This window comes from Brachyistius frenatus, unplaced genomic scaffold (assembly GCF_029030835.1).
Source record: "Brachyistius frenatus isolate BFR_SWC_R1_liver_20210118 unplaced genomic scaffold, ASM2903083v1 Contig_13, whole genome shotgun sequence".
Classification (NCBI taxonomy): Eukaryota; Metazoa; Chordata; class Actinopteri; family Embiotocidae; genus Brachyistius; species Brachyistius frenatus.
The window spans coordinates 4,715,538-4,735,736 of NW_027210612.1; the positions used below are offsets into that span (position 1 = coordinate 4,715,538).

General features: G+C 39.4%; 1 protein-coding gene across 1 annotated transcript in view; it reads right to left on the reverse strand.

Moving 5' to 3' along the window:
• Positions 1–101: 101 nt before the first annotated feature.
• The window catches only part of ryr2b (ryanodine receptor 2b (cardiac)), a 60,205-nt gene continuing 40,107 nt past the window's right edge, over positions 102–20,199 (reverse strand). Inside the window, exons 79-105 of the mRNA XM_069692601.1 lie at positions 19,674–19,725; positions 19,409–19,471; positions 19,114–19,213; positions 18,681–18,760; positions 17,433–17,509; positions 17,166–17,239; positions 16,768–16,848; positions 16,362–16,450; positions 15,934–16,062; positions 15,361–15,465; positions 15,053–15,134; positions 13,671–14,950; positions 13,443–13,513; positions 13,023–13,158; positions 12,755–12,860; positions 11,553–11,761; positions 11,199–11,329; positions 10,890–10,932; positions 8,963–9,096; positions 8,114–8,174; positions 7,533–7,679; positions 7,178–7,312; positions 5,820–5,976; positions 5,456–5,520; positions 2,800–2,900; positions 1,384–1,435; positions 102–366 (exon numbers count right to left, since the gene is read on the reverse strand). Of these exons, the coding sequence (XP_069548702.1) occupies positions 271–366; positions 1,384–1,435; positions 2,800–2,900; positions 5,456–5,520; positions 5,820–5,976; positions 7,178–7,312; positions 7,533–7,679; positions 8,114–8,174; positions 8,963–9,096; positions 10,890–10,932; positions 11,199–11,329; positions 11,553–11,761; positions 12,755–12,860; positions 13,023–13,158; positions 13,443–13,513; positions 13,671–14,950; positions 15,053–15,134; positions 15,361–15,465; positions 15,934–16,062; positions 16,362–16,450; positions 16,768–16,848; positions 17,166–17,239; positions 17,433–17,509; positions 18,681–18,760; positions 19,114–19,213; positions 19,409–19,471; positions 19,674–19,725 (3,856 nt within the window). The 3' untranslated portion in view covers positions 102–270. The remainder of the gene's footprint in view (positions 367–1,383; positions 1,436–2,799; positions 2,901–5,455; positions 5,521–5,819; positions 5,977–7,177; positions 7,313–7,532; positions 7,680–8,113; positions 8,175–8,962; positions 9,097–10,889; positions 10,933–11,198; positions 11,330–11,552; positions 11,762–12,754; positions 12,861–13,022; positions 13,159–13,442; positions 13,514–13,670; positions 14,951–15,052; positions 15,135–15,360; positions 15,466–15,933; positions 16,063–16,361; positions 16,451–16,767; positions 16,849–17,165; positions 17,240–17,432; positions 17,510–18,680; positions 18,761–19,113; positions 19,214–19,408; positions 19,472–19,673; positions 19,726–20,199) is intronic.

The window sequence follows — 20,199 nt, forward strand, 5'->3', positions numbered from 1 at the left end:
CCAAAACTCCCAAAACAAACAACATATTCATTTTGTATCAGAACAAAAACAAGTAGTTCATATTCTTTTGTTTCCAAGGCATTTAATAATTTAGAGATAACAGTGTTTTGGGACACACACACACACACACACACACTCCAAAATCTATTATCAGCATATTGGAAACGCACCGCAAACTGAAGGTAAATTATTGAGTCCAAAGGCGTCAATCAAGACTCCTTCTGTGTAATAACAGTATCTAGGGAGGCTTTAGAGCTCTCAGATTTCCTTTCATCCCAGTTGATCCTCATAGTGCTTACGGAAACAGTCTCCCACAGGAAAGAATTCCCAGCAACGCTCCTGGTACATTTTCCACACATAGGATTCCTGGCAAAGTCAACAGAGTAGTAATTTACCTTAAAAGTCATTAACTACTTCAAATGTATATATTCTTTGGGGACGAGCTCATTGGAACAGTAAGATTAGACTCTAAGTAGTGACTACTATCTATTTTTGTGTCTGGCATGTCAGTGAAACAGTTTACACCGAACATTTTCCACCCAGCTTTTCCTTTTTTAATCGAGACCCGCGAAGAATTAACCACCGACAAAATATACACAGTATACCTAAAAGATAAGTCCCAGGACCGAACTCAATTTGGAAATACCACCTGACTGTCAACTGTCAGGCTGATAAGAAAATTACATTTTCTTCCACTTTAACAATTCTGCAGCATTAAATGTTTCAAAATCCAAATTATTCTAAATAAGAATGAGTTTATTTTTTATTTTTAAGACTGTGAATTTATAATTAAACAAGTGCTCATCTATTCTAAGGCACATCCCCCTCCATATATTTACACACTGAATGTGAGACAGAAGTGAGAAAGAGAGAAACAGCTCTTTGAAGGCCATAAGACTGAAAACGTACTGATTTAAAGCACTTCTCTTTGCTCTATGAAAACCATCTTGTACAATGTGTTACAATAACAAGAAAAAAAAGAATAACAATACTTGCCTACCTGAAATCAAGAGCGCGCCCCTCTTTAATGGTATAGTTTTAATACGATAATGGTTTATGAGAAAAAGGTGAAATAGTAATCATAAAAGATGCCTGCCATCCTTATTATCATAAAACCTGCTGGTATGAGTGTTATGGCTTTGAAAGACAGCGTGAATACAGATTCTATCTTGCTCGAAAAGGTTACACACACTTCAGCTGTGTTATCGTCATGGAAAATGTTCGAATTAATAGGTCACCGATACATGGAGGAAACGTTGTGAAGGGATATATTAATGTAATCTTGTCAATTACAGTGGACTTGTTTAGGAGCTTTAAAGGTGCAGGAGTTAGTTCCTGCCTCGACTGGCTCATGCAATAAAAGAGAAGAGAGAACTATTATACCTGCCCCGTGTGTTCAGTTTCATCCTTGTTAATAAGGTACATCAGAAAAAATCTGCAGGGACACAGAAGAGGGAATAATAGAGCACGTTACACATCTCACACATACTTGAATCTGATACAGAGAGACAAACACTGCTGCATTTGCAGCATTAAATTAGGAGCCTGTGTGATGATCGTGGGGATACACTTTGTTAGGTATTTTGAGCGTAAACACAACTCAAGATCCCAACAAATATTTGATGAAAGACATGAAGAAAGAAATACTGAAAATTAGTCATCTTTCAGTTGATTAAATAATGATTAATGACATTTCAGTCTGTGGAGCTTTATCAAGTGAGCCAAAAATGTCATGTGAGGCGCCAGCATGCATCCATAGTCATGAGCAGGGACGAGTCCATCAGTCAAAGGATGCAAACACACCTTGCAGGATCCATCGTAATTAGGCCAATAAGCTCTTGCCGGTAGCGATTATTGTTGTAGCAACAGTGAACAATGCAAAATTCAAAATAAGCATTTTAACTTGGTGGGAAAGGTGTTCATTGACTCAGTGGTATGTGAAGCCTACACAATAAAAGAAAATAATAAGCATTTTTTTTTTTGCCATGATGTTTGAATATGATTGACGGAGGTAATTCTTTTCTGCCTTTGATGCCTGAAGCTAAACCGACATTTACTCACTTTTATTAGTATTTTATCCTTTTCTGATGATGTCGTGAAGTTCTTCTCAACACAGTAGTTTTACATAGTAATTTTTTCCAGGTATAATTTACCGATTATATTCTGTGAACTCTCACGTCTCTTTTCTTGGTGAATGTGGGGCTTCTTGACATTTTCAGCAAAAAACAAAACAAAACAAAAAATGGATTTCTTGCTTCCCTTCACAGACTTTGCTCCTCTGCACATATTATTATCATTATCTATTCATCTTTTTTTTTTTTTTGCCATTACAAATCTCAATTAACTGATTTTAACTGATGCATATATTAGTGAAAACATTGATGAATATGAAACAAGACAGTGGTTTGCGTCAATATTAGACACAGGTGCAGGGGTGGCTATTAGCAGGTAAACATAAGGCTGCTTTTAGTTGTTTACACCAAAAGAAGTGGTGCAGACAAAAGAGAATAACACATGCTGGATCAATTTTGGCAGAGATAGTTTATAGAAATAAAAAATAAAATAAATAGCAAAGTGGGTGAATGGTGAAGCATTTAGAACAGTGATGGATGTGTGGGAGCTGTTTTTGATGTTAGTTTTTTGGGTTTCTGATAAATATTTAGTGATGGTGAGGCATGCGCAGTACTCACACAATAAAATGACAAGCTTTTTCAGTAATTACTGTTAGTATTTGTAAGATTATTATGCTGAGACGATGGCAAACCCAGGCATAAAAGTAGCAAGCGCGAACCAACTCACAGATAGTTGGCCAAGTTGTGCTCTTGTAGAGTGTGAGTCTCAAAGCCATGAGGGACTGTATCAAAGTATTCACTTCCAATTCCACATATGAAACATTTGGTCTGCAGGAGGAAAGATACAGGATATGTAATGATCCATGAAACAGGCTTGCATAAACATGATGCTCTCCAGGGTACGTTCGAAAATCAAATAATAAATTCCAAACCTCAGGACCAAAAGCCGCTTGTTTTAGTGCTCTGTGACTCAAACGTGGTATTTACTCTGCTCGCACTAAAATATGACACCTTTCTTCTCTTTTTTTTGATTGAGACACTCAAAGGACACCCACAAAAGGGAAAAGACTGAACAACAGCAACCAAATAGTCCCTTCACAAGACAGAGAGGGGCTTTTTTTGATGCAACATTTCGGGGTTACTAAACAGTCTAATTATATTTGCCAGTCTCTTTTTTTTTTTTTTTTTTTTTTTTTTTTTGCTGGTACAATGACAGAAAAGAAGAAACACTGAAATATGTGTGTTGGGATTAATGCAATATGTATTTTAAGTCATTCCCATTTAGGGCAACAAATCATGGGAGGATGTAAGTGACTGTTGTAGCTGATTTATCATTGCTGAGTGCAGTGGAGCGTGATGCATCTGAAATGTGACATCTGAAAATGGAGGTGCAAAATTCTGCAACTTAATTTTTTTGATTAAAAAAAATATAAAAAAATGCATGAAAGTACACACTAATAACTAATGCCAGAAAAACTATGAAAAAAACTATGTATTAACATAATGTAGCGCTATTCATAATCATTTCACAGCCCATGTTTGCTTTTGTTCTCTTAGCCTTCAGCAATCAGTTTAACATTTTGTTTTTGCTTGACTTTATTCTGAATGTGTTTTGCAGCTGTCTGGCCCACCGCTCTCTGTTATTTTTTTTATTTGGTATTGTTTCCTCTGTGAATGCGGACTGGCAGATGCTGACTGTTATGTGTTTGCCAAATGTCAGTGACCATAACAACTATGCGTTCAGTGACATCACGAGTAGCTCACCACTGTTTGTCAGACCATCGGTTCTGCCTTGTTCCTTCAGTCTGGTAATCAAAGGTCTGGGCTTCTTTTTTTTTAAATTTTTTTTTAATTTATTTTTTTATACACTTTATTAATCCCCGAGGGGAAATTTCTTTGATTACTCTTGCTGCAGCTCTGGGCTTGTTTGCCCATTCCTACTATCAACCTGCTGCCGAGTATCAGCCTGCCTCTCTCTTTTAACCTTACTTGTCCTTTTTAGCAGACGGACAAGTAAGAAGGAGGGTTTGTACACTCCTGCTGAAGCCTTTTAAAGGTAGACCACCCAGGGGTGTATTTATTGTGGCTATGATGTATCTTAACTGTACTGGCTCTACTCTATTCCCTTTTACCACTGGGTTCTTTTTGGGATTTTATTTTCCCCAGAGAGTACCCTCTAAAAGTGGCACTGTTTCTATAGCGACAACACGTGAAACTACCATGATGTCATCTTCAACACGTCACACATTCACTAGATCCTTTCATCAGCAACAGGGGAACGTCTGCACCGCCTCAGTTGATCACAATGTGGTTTTGCAAGTAGCCATTAATAGAGTAGTCCGGTGAATAAAAAAAAAAAAAAAAAAAGCACACGGTCACTAAATTAACATAGTTACCAATTTAAATGTTAAACTCTCTCTTTAAAGTTTAGTTTGGTGCAATAGAGTCGAACATACTGGTTCTCGCTGGTAAACAGAAACACAAATAAACAGTCACACATACAGGACAAATCCACTCCATTTGAGTCTGTCTGTCTGTGCAGGCTGTCCTGTGTCGTGCACAGAGGCGGTGATTATGACAATTCTCTCTGACCAATCAGTGATCAGCAGTGTTTTTACATCATCTTTTAGTATCAGTTCAGCTTGGTAGGAACCTTGACAAAGGTGATCTCAAAAATAGTACCAGGAGAAGCATTTAATATAAAACTGAAAACCGTATCTAGAGCCGAGCCGAGCCGGCAGTGTAATAGGGGCTTTACATTCTTAAATGTACGACAACACCGAGCACGTTAGTATGCAAACAGGGAGATACAACACCAAGAGACTGAAAGTAGCGAATGCAACAGTCACCAGAAACCATTTTATAAAAAAATGCATATTGTATATATGCCAATTACATGTGTTGACTGAATTTAAACACCAGGGATTCGTTTTTCTCAGAATAAATTTTCTGTAATGATTATCCACTAATTGTCCCTGAGAAATAGATAATGGCATCCTCTCATTAAGGCTAATGATATGATCGTTTCCTGTGACACGAGCTCCCACAACAACGCAATCTACATAATCCACACACACAGTCATCGCTTCACACGCACTTAAGTTACAACTGGCCCTCAAACTTACTCACTGACCTCAAGTGAACCTGCTGCTAAATCAGCGCGGTTACTTCAGCCGACAGATTCCATGGACACATCAGCCGTATGACACAAAAGAGGAGCAGATAGTGACAGGATACTGCATATGGTACAACCTTGATACCGCGTGTAATTTGCTGTGATTATTATTATTTTTTTTTTTACAGCTGTCTGCTTGTCAGTGAACAAATGCGCGTGTACCTGAGACAGTGTCTGTGTGCGTGTGACAGAAAGTGTCACATCTCACCTCCATGTCCTCTTTCACTTGTTCCTGCTGGTCTCGAAGCTCTCCAAAGGCATCAATTATCAAGCCTGAAAAAAGGGACAGAGTGCGTGTGTGTATGTGTGTCTATTTATTCCTGCGCACGGCTGTGTCTGCATTTGAAAGACAGGCGTCAGTAAAACTTAGGGGCTCAGTGGTTTAAACGGATACTCGGCCTATTTTCTAAGTGCACATGAAAAATGCACGAAAGGTACTCCAGTGAAACATTGTGAATAAAATCTACTCGTGTATGTTTTGATAAATACATGCAGTATGCATTTAACGCATTTGTGAATCTCTTTAAGCTGAACTGCACTTTGCGAAACGAAATTTGACGCGTGTGGCTCACCCTGGATGATGGCCAGGAGGATGACGATGACGAAGAAGAAAAACGTGATGTCAAAGACGATGCGCTCCACCTCGAACTCATCTCCAGCAGGGTCCTCGATCTCGTCACCGATGCCACCACCCGCACGCACTCCCACATACATGTGGAACATGTAACACTGAAAGAAAACACATTTTTATAAAGAATATAGTATGAATTCCACTTTCCTCAAAACATTTTTCTCTGGCTTTCTTTGACAGTAATGGGGTATGGTGAGGATATTTTTAAGTATTTATGGCGTGAGCATTGTTTTACCAAAGTCCAAAGATAACACTGTTTGTTTTCACCTTAAATTATTTCTGTACAATGATCCAATAATGCATTTTCATGTCTGCCACCATGCTGGTTGCTTTTGGGGTGCATTTAAAAGTTACAAACCAGCAGCATTTTTATAGTTTCACAGAATAGAAGAAGTTTTTTTTTTTTTTTTTTTTTAAATCAATGTTCTTCACTTCAGACATCATTTCCCCACAAGGAGTTCATGTAAGAGTATTTGGCAAGAATAATTAATATTCAAGCTGTCTGGCAAGGACTGTAGTGTGCTATTAAGTGCCAAGGTTGATATTTTCAACAAGGAACTTCAACAAAACATTATAAAAATTGACTGTTAAAATTTCAAGGAACATTCAAAGTTTGAAGTCTGTATTTATTTTTTTATATACAAGTTCAACACGGTCAAGAGTGAGGCGTCTTATCTCCAGACTCAAAGAATCACATTTGTGGCTTTGCACTGTATTTATCTGAACATTTTTTTGCTATTTTATTGATGGGAAAAGGACTGCAAATTACTGTTGCCTAAGTGCTGCTAAAAGTCGAACATAAACAGCAGCAAAGCGAGTGTGACTCAGGATTTAATGCAATATCCTCTGCCTCCTATAATAGTAGGTTTTTATTAAAATGCTATCGCTGCCCATCCGCCTGCGTGTGTGAGTGACAGTGTAGTCCGCATCAGAATAGAGCAGGCGGCGGAGCGTTAATGTGATGAATGGCCAAACAAAGAGCTATGCTGAGGCTTTAGGGGCTGTTTTCCATCCATGTGTCCATCATGTTATGGAAGAGTAGCGGACGGACTGAGACGAGAGGCTCCTCTCACTTCAGCAATGGGGATCACTGTCAGAATCCCCCTCTACCTCTCTCCATCCCGAGGTAGAAAATGAGGTTTGCGTTGGAAAGATAAACAGAGACAAAGAGGATAGATAGAGGGAGATAAGTGGAGAGGCAGAGTGTGTGTGTGTGTGTGTGAGTGTGTGTGTGTGTGTGTGTGTGTGTGTGTGGGCGGGGGTGGGGGGGTGGGGGGTCAATATGCACATCTAACTCACCGTGAGCATGTCGTTGCACTTCATGTCTCGGGTGTCCTTGTCATCACTCTTGTTGTAAAACTTCCTGAAGAAGTTGAAGGCTACAACGGTGTAGAGATACACCACAACCGCCAACAGGCCCACAGTAAGGACCAGCTGACAGACGCACACACACAATTACAAAAGAACAGACAGAGGCAGATGGGCTTTAATATGCTCCTTCATCTTGGAAAAGCCCAATATAACCCTACAGCGTGAAAGCAAACAGCACATGCATTCTAACTGCACTCATGAACACACACTGAGACAGATGGACAGAGAATTAAATACAACCAGCACACGCATATGCGAGACACACACACACACACACACACACCTGTTTCCCATTGTGTGTGACGGAGGACAGGATGGTACGTAGTGTCTTGAAGCCCATAGCGATGTCCAACAGGTGGGCAGCAAAGAAGAAGTTGTTGTAATGACCCAAAATTGACATCGTCATGTACCATGCCAAGTACAAGAAGGACTGTAGGCGTGTGCGCGCGCACACACACACACACACACACACACACACACACACACACACACACACACACACACACACACACACACACAATATATATATATATAAATAAATAAATAAATAAAAAACAGCCAATCTAGATTACCAGTACAGATGCAGACAAATAAGTATTTTAGATAAAGCAGAATCACAGGATATTACCACCATCATCTTTGCAGCATCTGCATTTGTATCAAGCAATATCTTAGCAGAACAGATTAAACAAATTAGTAATAAGACATAAAATATCATATGTTTTACACGCGCTGCTGAGTCACATTACATTACCGGTTAACATAAATTTAAAGTCATGACGGATTTATCTTGGCTTCATAGGAACAAGAGGGCAAAAACAAATTGAGCAAAAGCTGTAAAATACTCAACACAACCAAACTTACATTGTCAGTGAACACAACTCCCAGCTTCCAGACCTGGTACTTCATGTCAATGGAGTTAAATCTGAAATTAATATCATTACCACAATGATACATGAGAACCTGGGAAATAAGGTCGAAATGTCCGTGGCTAAAATCAATGTCTTTACTAAAGGAGCCTGTCTGTTCTGTGGTTTCTTCTCATAATGTCCTGTTCTTCCTCAACTATGACAATGTTCGGGGACCTTCTTTATTCTGCCCACCCGTTAGGTAACACAAACGCAGACACACATCCTGACAAACATGCACACAACAGTCACAAAATGGTTATTAATATTGTCAAAGGCTATTAATAATCATTTGTCTGAAATGTTATTTCAAGGTGTAATGAACAAGACCCACACAAGACGTGGAAATATCAGTAAATAAACCCATGTTGTTTGTGTTTATGTGAGGGGCACATTTAGAAATCGCATTCACCTCTGCGGTACAATACATTAGAGAAAGGGCTGTATTGATTTCCTGTTTTGAACATTGTTTTATATCGATACCACACTGCAGGTATGCTAACACACTTGCAGCTAACCTTAAAAAAAAAAAGTGAGGCATGTTGCTATAACCACTGCCAGATGCATTGGGTACGGCTGCTTGCTTGAATGCAACCTATATTACCTCTCAAAGGCCAGAATTATTTGTCATTTATAACAATGCATGTACTATCCTGAAATAAGAAAATGAAGATGTCCTTTCATGTGTTGTGCCTCTGTATGTGAAAAACAAACCGCATACAATGCAAACGAAATGACATGCTACATATCCGCAGTTTCTAATTGATGTTTAGAAAGCAGAGCTTCAAAACATTCCTCTACTCACAGAGCACTCCAGGCAGCGTCTCTCCTGAGTCGCTTCTCTTTTCTTTCAGAGCTAAAGTCTAAAGCAGCTCGGTCCAGACCGAGGAGTTTGCTGATCTTGTCACAGCCGTAGAAGTCACCATACTTATCCATCACCTGACAGGGCAAGAGGACACGTTTACAATGTGACCAAACAATCGTCGGTGTATTTTCATGTGAGTAAAACATGACACGAGATAGCATCGAGTCAACTGGCTGAATTCTTCTGCCCAATCTAATGAGAAGGCAGCTTAGTTCTACTGACAAGATGATGGTGCTGCTTATTATAACTACTGAACAAAAAGTAGGACTTTTCTGATACCTGCACCGCAGACACAGGATTTCTTGGGGACACAGTAGTTGTGTCCACCTTAGTGTAAATGACTGATGGTAACTCTGGTCTCGCAGTATACGAATAATTAGTATTGATCGAGGCTTATATTTTGAGAGGCTGCTTACTGCCGAGCCAACGTCAGGCCCAGCCGCATCCCAACGACTAAATTGTGTATGCACAGTGCATCCAGAAAATATTTACTTCATTTAATCTTGGATGCAAACTTTGTCCTTATTGTGCTATCATCGCTCTATGGAACTTTATGTCACTTGCTTTATTAATATAAAGCATACGCCAACTGAAATCGAACTTTATTATAGAGCCTATTTCAATTACATAAGATTGCAAATATAAGCACTTTAAAGTATGGGAAGCAATATCGCAAACCTCCAAACTCAGATGTGGATTACCAGAAGGACTTGAAGACATTATACCATCTATTTTACTGCAGGCTCCTAAAATGATGCACTATAGAGTATTAAATGTAACGCGGGTGAGCTACACATACTTTATATAGACAAAGTGTCGATCCCATTGGCAAAAAGCCAAAGTGGAAGTGCTTTAAAATGTCAATTCAAAGTCAAACATTTCTTTCATAAGACATGTTAAATTGTTACTTTCACTTCTTTTAATGTGCTTGTTTCTGGAATAAAAAAACTATTTTAGTTTAGTTTTTAGATGATGCCTTACAGGTGGAGCATCAGGCCTTCACAAATAGCTGAGCCTCATTCTGGCCACCTGCCTTTTTCCCAAATTTGCGCTGGCAGGAAATATCAAAACATTCCTGAACAAAGAAATCAAGGCTTCAAAATATCCTTTCAGAAGCCAATGAGTGCCCTCATATGCAAAACTAGCGTGTTTCTTTAGTCTGAATTACAATCACTCAACAAACAGCACACTTCTATTCATTGTGTCAAAGTTTAAAACTTGATGCAAAATAAAAGTGACAATGATACAATGAGAGAAAAATATGATATAATATACAGTATTCTTCCCAGATTCTTCCCAAATGCTGCTGTAGTGAAAGAATTGTACCTTGCGGGACTAATAAAGTATCTATCTATCTATCTTACATTACCTTTAGATGAGGGGAGGAGAGCAGGGTTGCTGCTTTTTTCAAACCGTTTAAAGACTTTGTGATTTTAATAATTGGTTCTCCTGATTCAACAAACAGTGAACAAGTAAAACCATCATATCTAATTTGATTTAACATCATTAAAGTTTTATTTTCAGTACAGTTGAAACCCCTCCAAGTCAACTAAAATGTTCCAAAACAGGAAGAAAAAAAAAACAACTAAAAAGGACTTTCTTAAAACAAATAATGCTATGGCACTTCATAACACGAGGCAGTCTAAATGAGGAGGCTAAAAGTGATGCAGTCTCTGGAGACGATAAAAGCATTTTGATGCTTGACGGGAATAATTACACCTGCCATTAAACACCCCATTAAATTTCATTTAGTTTCTTAATGCACTGTCACTGTGTGAAATATGCGCACAATTACATATGCGCCTAAGCACATTTGGAAGATAAACTTGAGTACAAAATCGAAACCATGGACCTCTGCAGAGCTTACCTTCCTCTTCACAAATTTATCCCAGTAGTTGCTGGGGAAAGATCTGAAAAAAAAAAAAAAAAGAAATAGTATCAGAAACATTCGTAAGAGAGAAATTTCAATAGTAGGTAAAACGCACTGACAACTGAAACGTGACTGTGAGAAAAACGTTTCTTGTCTGTACTTCACCCATTTACAGACACGTGTCACATGTCTTATAAATAGGTGCCAACGGCAGGTCTCTCAAATTTAAAGTGTGAAATATGTTTGGATTTGTTATTAATATGACACAGTAATACGACAGATTAGATTATGAAGCTGGGAACATACGGTGTGTTAATAACAAGTCTGTCCCATTGGCCTTTGATGTCTTCCTCAGGCGGCTGCTCCGTCACATACAGCCCGTCAAACTCCAACCTACGCGCCACTTCCTTTTCACGTTTGAAGATCACTAATGGTACCTTTCAATTAAATGCATAAGAATAATCAGTATTCAGTTGGCAAAATGTAAAATTTCTAAAAGTCAGAATAGTCAAAGCTTGTCTTTGGCAGCAATATATTCATTTTAGATTCTTCTACAGTTTTAAAATACGCTCTATGTCTGTGTGATGGAGAGAAACTGAATTGAAAAAGTGAAAGGAGTTCATTACAAATGTGCAAAAGTACATTCTTGAACTCGTATACCTTGAGGCAGTAGTAACCTATGATACAACAGAAAGAGATGATTGTGTGAGCTACAGCCAGGAAACGGAGAGAGGGCTCCATGTATCCGCTGCTCTCTTCCAGCACAAAATAAACTCTGCCCTTGCTATCGTCTTCAGCACCAGAGTCCAGCTCCTCACTGTAAACAGATGTGGTTACCCCCGCCTCCTCTTGGGATGCAGGCGAGGATGCTACCTGGGAGAACAGAAAGAGACCAAAAGAAAGAAAAACTTCACGAGGCATACTTTTTGGACAAACTATTAGAAACCGCAATAACACATTGTAAATATGCTCTATTACAAACAGAAGTCCTGTATTCAATTTTAACTTGCCCCTTTAATGTGGATTTCCAATCAGTGTTGACAATATACTGTAGGTCAATACATTCCTCAATAAATTCTGTTTCTCTGGGAAGCAGTAGCTAAACTGTTGTTTGTAGTTGGTGGCCAGAAGAACTACGGGCTACTTCCACTGTCTGTGGAACCGAGGGTACATTCCAGATGCTGCACTCAAACTAAACCTTGTTTTCCAATAGCAAAAATGGCATTTTAAAATTGGAATGCTTCGAGTTATACAATAGGGTACATTTTAGAGTGTTTTGGCTGACAGGTATACAGCCTTTTTTATTTGGAACCAGAATATATGAATGAAGATATGCAGCAGAGAAAGGCTGCGGTTTCATTGGCCTTCCAAGCAAATGCGGCGTGTGGGAGCCAATCAGAAACTGATCTGCCAAGAACAAACAGCGATTGGTGGGGTCTTTGCTCAAATTCCCCTCTGATGCCAACAGAAACCAACATAATTATATTACTTGATTAAGAGATTAACAATTTGTGGACACTTAAAAAGTAGCATATTTTCCTTAAAGTACAAGTACAAAAGTGTTAGTTGAAAATGTAGTTCAAGTATCAAAAGTACCTGTTACACAAAAAAGTCAAAAGAAATGGCCCCTGTGTATCATAAAGTATCTGTAACCTGTAGATGATTAATCCGGGGCATTCTTGTGTATCTAGGGTTTTATTGTTCAGGTTGCTGGTAATTTTGACTATTGTGGCATAGTTAATAAAAAAAAAAAATGTACGTGATGATAACGTGTGTTGCATATCGAGAATATCTACAGCTTCCAGAAACATGTAGTGAAGAAGTGCAATATTTCTCTCTGAAATGTAACGTAGTTTCAGTACATGTACTTCTCTGTCTCACCTTGTAGAAGAGAAGGATGAAGTTGATTGCGAAGGCGACAAAAAGAGCCAGCAAGCGCATGTTATAAAAATTCCTTGCAAAGTAGCTCTGGGGGGGGGAAAGGGAAAAACATTGAATTGTCCTCTGCCTTTATATTTTTGTGCTGGAGTATTCAAATTGAGGGAATGAGAGTGTGCAACCTTATCTGTGTTCATGTACTATATCAAGCATACATGCACAAATATGTGTGAGTGTGTTGGTGTGTATTACCAGCAGGCTCTTGTTATGAGTGCTTATCATTTCCCAGAGGGCAGAGTTTGGGCTCTGCGTTTCCCTGGAGCATCTCTTGGCTCTCCATCTTCTCTCTGCTTTCTCATTCCCAGTTTTCTCCTCAGATATTTTACCTCTGCAAACAATCCAATCAAAAACAGAGGGAAGGTCAAAGCTATTTGATCACAAAGGAATATCTGGGATGATGAAGCCAGACTTTTATCTGTTAAAATCATTTCTGTTGTTTTTAATGTTGAATCGATCTCTTTTTTTGTTGCACAAAATACAATTTTAAATCCACCCTGCACTATTTTGTATTACTTGTTCTACCTTACCTGACCTGGGATCTAATACTTACAAAGTTATAAGAGAGTTAAATAATCCCTCTGTGAGGATTAAATGGGAAAACAAGAGACTCACTCTGTGTTCTCTAATTTAGGCATTTTCTCATCTTCCATTTTTTCCTCTGTGGCTGTGGGGTCCTTAAACTGCTGCCAGTAAAAATGAACAAACAGGAATTTGATCAGTACAGTATCAAAGAAATAAAGTAAGGGCACCAAAAAGGCTAAACGTCAGCAAAGAAAAACAAAACACAAAGCATAAAAGATAAAAAATAACACAACAAACGTAATTTCATGTAATCCGTACCGTTGTCCGATGCGTCTCAGAAATATCACTTGTTCTGGAGGTTGTGTTGAACAAGTCAGTCAGACTGGCAGTGAGGTCTTGTGTGATAATTCTGTATTGACCTCCCTCCTTCCTCAGTTTGAGGCCGAATATGTCTGACAGTGCATCCACCTCTCTGGGGGAGGTCACAGCAGCCATCTGCCCAATTTTTCTCAATTCTCTCTGGGAAGAGAAACTGGCAGAATACTTCCTCAGCCGATCCACACCGCATGATACCTCCATGACCTCATCAAGAGTTGGCTCAAGGATGCCACCGAGCAAGTCCGACATCCTCAACCTCTTGGCTCGCTCTATGAGCCCACCACTAACAAAGGATACGTACAGCACAAATATAATGCTGCGAATTACAACACAAATGAAACGCATCTGAGCCATGCAAATTAATCTGAGGAACAAAACAGCTGCCATGACGATGTCCTTCACAGTCATCTTCATCAGTGTCTTCACGTTTTTCACAGAAAGTAGAGATGTCAGCAAAAGCAGCCACTGGTACATGAAAAACATTCTTTTATTGTCCGGGTCTTCTTCTTTGCTCCTTTCCTCTACTTGTCTTCCAGCACACCTCTCTCCAGTGTTAGAGCCGGATATCTGGGCAGCAAGCTGCATCTCAAAGATGGTGTCCTCACAGAAATTGACAAACATCTCCATTTTCTCCTTCTCTCCACCCTCATTGATCACGTCAAAAATGAACTGCCTCTTGGACTCTTTGACCTGTGGCTTCTCCCACTGTGTGCGGCTGTATTCACTGATCTGGAAGTAGACGCGTTCAAAGCGCTTCCCGCTGCCGAGGATCTCAATGCGTCCCAGGTAGGGCTGGAAGTAGGTCAAGACACACTCTGCCAGTTCCAGGAAGGTCTTCAGTCTTGGATCGTTCGGCATGTGCTCGGACAAATTGGTGAGAAGAACAGCGATGCTGAAGCCGATCTCTTTTGCCGGCTCATGGAAGCGATCCACAAAGGCCTCGTAATCCACAATTTCACTATCATCGCTCTCTGTGCAGGAGAGCAGGAAGTCTGTTTCAGCTTGACAGAAATGTTTGCAATTCTCCATGGCTTTCTGAAAGTCCTTCTTGGATATGCTGCCCTTACAATCAGGGTCATACTCTCTGAAGGCATCTGAGGAGGTGAGGTCTTTAAGTTTGAGGAACATGTCAAAAAACTTCAGAATCATCTCCACGTTGCCTGACGATTCCACCAACATATCCACCATCTGCTTTCCAATAGTGCCATTGACCACATTACCTGCAGGAACAAGAGAAAAAGCAGAGAATTAAAAGTTCTGAATGAATAATAAATGGTAACCCATTTATCTCCACAAGCAGCAAAACAACAGCAGTTGTTTACCTTCTAACATGGAGAGCAAAAACACCACCATGTCCTTCTGTAAATCCATGAGCTCTTTCAGAAGTTCAATTTGCCTTGAATCCTGTATGTAAGAAAATACATTTACAGCTGCATTTTGTTTATCAAATTGTACTATTTATTTCACATCAGAGGCATGTTTTACAATTAAAATTGCCAGCAGATTAAATTGAGGACTGCTGGGGCCGACACTCTACAACACACTAGTCAATCACCACGTCTGTATTTATTGAATTTGGGAGGGAACTAAGTTATTGAAATGTCAGTGTCAGCAGATCATCATGATATACCTGAGAGAGCTTCATCTGCAGGTGAGCAAACACATGAAGGAATCCCACAACAGCGTCCCAAAGACGACTGTGAGCAAGACTCTGTTGGTTCCCAGAACAAGGGCCCTGAATAAACACAATAATATTGAGCTGTTGCTAGAGAGAAGTAAACTTTCAGACAAATATACAATATTATACAAAAGTCTTGCGCAAATCTCTTGCCTGAAAGCCTAGACTTAGACAGTTTACATTCTTAGCCATCACACAGTACCATCAGGGAGGCATCTTATTGGTCCCAAATTCAATATGCTGCATTACAATGACCCCAAATTGTAGCGTAAAAGCAGGGACGCAACAAATGGAAAGGCCCCAACAGAACTCTCAAAATTGATGAGTCAGTCTGGGATGGAATTGATTCAAGGTGATTCTGTTTACAGCAGTTTGAAAATAAAGTTAATTGATTAATAAAACCTATTCATGGCACTATTTTTTTTATCAGCATTTTAGAGCTTAAAACTTTTGAACAACTGTGTATATATTTAAGCAGCTTTCATGCGCAGGAGCTTACAGAATTGTACAATAAAACCAACTGACCTGAATGTACTCTGTGAGTGTGTTGAACACCTGTTTGGCCACTTCGATGGCTTTGGAGAAGTTGTGTTGTCCTTGTGCATCAATTACATCTTTCCCCGAGTAGTACCAGTAGAAGTCACTGATTGACTCCTGTAGTGCGGCACAGAAATGTGTTTGTAGTCCATGAATAAATCACTCTTTTAAAGACAAAATATAATTCTAAACCATAAAAGACCAAATGTTATCATTACATTACAATGAATTTAAGATAAGTGTATCTTTGATCTGACAACAGATAGACCTGTATTAACTGTTGCCAATGGTTACAGCGATAACCAAACCATTATCTTCCCACAAATATTTCTCTGCAATAAATGGTGCATCAGTCTAGTAGTTTTGCTAATTTATTTAATCCAGCATACCAAAGTAAAACCTTAGTTAATGCTTACCTGCACTCTTAGTAAATAGTCCACAGTGGATATAATGACGTTGACCGTGGTGTTGTTGCCTGTCTGTGTTCTCAAATAATTCTGGAACTCTAACACACAAAGTAAGAGCATGTTGAACAGAATATAAAAATAGCATTGCATAATATTTAATCATTATAATGTCCTGTAATGGCAACATGGTTAGAAAAATGGACTTCAACATGAGCAAGGCCAAAACCAACGTGTGACACAGCAGTTATGAATCAGTGAAAAGCTACTATACTTTGAGGTTAAAAAAAAACACAACAATCTTGTTTTCGGTTGTCATATTTTCCTTTAAGCATGTGTAACAATGTGCAATCCATTATTTTTTTTTATGCTTTGTGTGATAGTGTGTGAGTGGATACATAACATATGACAAAATAACCTGAGTTGTGTCCTTCACAGAGCAGCTGAAGGAAACGGAACAGGTCACAGGTTTGGTCTTTGTCAGGCATCACCTTTTCTCCTGGGAAGATGGAAGATTGGCACAAAAAAGGGCAATAAATAGAAGGATTAAGTGAAAAGATGAAAGTAATAGAACAGGAAAGGTACAACAGAATGAATTACAGAATGTAGAAAGAGATAAAAGAACAGAAAATCCAGCCAGAGTGTAGTGAAGGGAGACAGCTGTTGATAGTATTCAAGACAGGGAAGAAAAACAGGAATTTGGAGCATGAATTCAGAGTGTGTTCAAGGCCAGAGATGTCACAGCTGGTTCTTCTGCTATGACACGGATTTAGAGCAGTGGATTTTTTTTTTTTTATTTACATTTGAATACAGTACCTGAGCTGTCGTCCGTGGCCATGCCTAATCCTTCTGCTTTGTTCTGCCTTTCAAATGCATTCAGATCTAGAACACTGGATAGCACAAAATCACACACACACACACACACACACACACACACACACACACACACACACACACACACACACACACACACACACACACTGATTAATAAAAATGGTAAGCAGACAAAAGCTTTGCTAATCCTTTTGTATGTCAAGCTTTTGTGACATTTGACAGGACTGGGATTTCTCCACATTCACTCACCTACATGACCGCATGAGTCCAGCCATGCTCTGAAAGAAGCCAACATCTCGCTTCTCTCTCAGGTAATCCAACATTTTCTATCAAACAGAAGCATCAAAGGCAAGATCTGATAAATGGAGTATCTCCTCTAAAGATATGATTAACTGAAAAGGATCTATTGTGACAACAAGCTTTGCTGCAGTCAAGATACCCTGTTCGTAAAAAGAAAGATTGAAAGTGAGGAGTTCTGAAAGGGAAAAAAATTCCATACGATCGAGAGAATTAATACATTTAAACAAATTTAAAGAAAAATATTGTAAGAATTGTACAGGGGCTGCTGTGGCTCAGATGTTAGCATGGGTTTTTCCAATCTTTTTAAGTCTGGCAGTTCAATCCCTGGTGCCTCCTGCCCTCATGCCAATGGTCTATAACCATTAGAGTGTGTGTGTGTGTGTGTGTGTGTGTGTGTGTGTGTGTGTGTGTGTGTGTGTGTGTGTGTGTGTGTGTGTGTGTGTGTGTGTGTGTGTGTGTGTGTGTGTGTGTGTGTGTGTGTGTGTGTGTGTGTGTGTGTGTGTGTGTGTGTGTGTGTGTGTGTGTGTGTGTGTGTGTGAAAAACATCGTAAAGGACTTGTATTTAAGGACCTGAGGGACTTTGACAATAGGAAAATCATTATGGCCAGAAGAGTGGGTGGAAATGTTTGCAGGGTGTTCCTGGTCAGCAGTGGTAGGTGTCTACCTGCGGTGCTCATGGAGGGACAAATTGTGAAACATTGTGACAGGGTAGGAAATGTTCTGATCTAGCGCACAAATGGCAAGACATAAAGGATCTGCCATCTTGTTTCCAGAACAGTACATGCCTCAGCAGCTCAGACGGGAAGGGCCAAACATAATTTACAGAGAGTGGTCAAAATGTTTTGTCTCATCAGTGTGTCATTCATGTTTGATAGGCGGCGGCAGCAGCTGCAGCAGCTTTAGCTGTAGCCTGCATTGTCCACAACCCACAACGCCATTTTACAGCTTCAAATTTTTATTTTCCTATCAATATACTTTATTACTTTTTATTTTTTTCTTTATGTCACCTAATTTTAACATGTACTTTATCTGATCTGTGTTAATTCTAATTATCTTTCATTTCATGATGGGAAAGCCTCCGGTCCCTGCCTCAAATGTGGAAAAGGAAGCGACAGTAAAAAAAGCAAACATATTCTAAGGATACCAAAATAAGAACTTGTATGGTTTCTTTCTGGAGACACCACCGCATTATTGTACCTGTTGAACAGTGGCATTTCCTCCGTTGAGAACAGCGATACCTAGCTTGAGCGTCGGGGCAATCAGGGAACCCATGACACCTGAAGTTCATCAGAAACAGAGGATGTACAGTATGACTAAAAAAAAGCATATTAATGCATGATGCTCATTTGAAAGACGGAGTAAAGCACACCGACTATCTCATTTACTCAAGTGTTCTTCAGATCAATCTCATTAAAATGAACATGATCTGAATCACTTAGAGAAGTATTTCCTCGGGGACGGAGTCCGAGAGTCGGCTCATTTCTGTTCAGTATAGAGTAAACATGAAAGTGTCTGGCTTACAAGTGGCTCCTCTATAGCAGCAACAACATATTAAAAGAGAAATCCCCTCAACTGAGCGACTCACTAAAGTTAATATGAGTGATGTACCTCAGCTGTTGACCTTTCCTACCTTTGCTGGCGCTGATGGTTTGCAGCACCATCTCAGAAGCTCCACGACGATGCAGCCGGGCCTGCTGGTACAGCAGCTTCTGTTTCTCCATCTCCTTCTCCTGAGCCGCCGAAAAATCAGTTCATGTTTTGTACATGTATTTATCAAATGGAATCTTTACATAATTCAACACGTATTATTCATTTAATAATGTATCATCTTCACAACAGAAAAAATTGGATAAAAACAATTATCTCATCACACACTGTAAACAACGAACATCAAAGTATTTCAAATTGAGAGTTTATTTGCTCACTTCAAAGCTTTCCACCTCCTGTTCTTCATCATCATCATCATCATCATCATCTGTGCAGCAACTCTGGGAAAGCAAACATAAAGCAGGTTGATGACATAATTATAATAATAATAGATATAATATATTACCCCGCAGTTACCTGGCAGTGTAATGCCATATACGTAACATTATACAACAGGCAGTAACCCATGATTTTGAGAATGATTTGACAGCATTCACAAACATTTTGATTTTAGTGATGAGATCATTCTTTAGGTTCTATTACCTTGGCCATGATGGCTGCGTAGGACTCACAGAGACGGTCATTTCCATGCTTACTGTAAACAAGGTAAACAAATGAGACAACGTTAGTTTTTGTCAGGGTGTGGACAGATGCAGCATTCTGAAAACACCCGGTCAGTGTCAGGTGTTGAAGTCCTATATGGTCCCCTAGTGTGACATTGTTGACTGCAGCACCACCTCCAAACGGCCTAAGCAGTGTATGGATCCAGAATGTGACTCGCGAGTGGTATTGAAATTTTGTTTTGACCGTAACAGAATTCACCTGGAATCTGGCTGACTTGATTACATCTCTGGAGTGACTGTACAAGCCGGAGCGCCACCCGCCCCCCCCTCCCTAATGTTTTTACAGTGATATGTGAAGCGAGGGGGTTCATTTAATGTCATGATCTCAGACAGCATGTGAGTCTCTGCAGGAATATCACAATGATATCTCAAAGGGATTGGTGGATTAAATCAACCATGAATACTTTAAGAAAATATATATTGCATTTACTGCAACATCTTTTCTG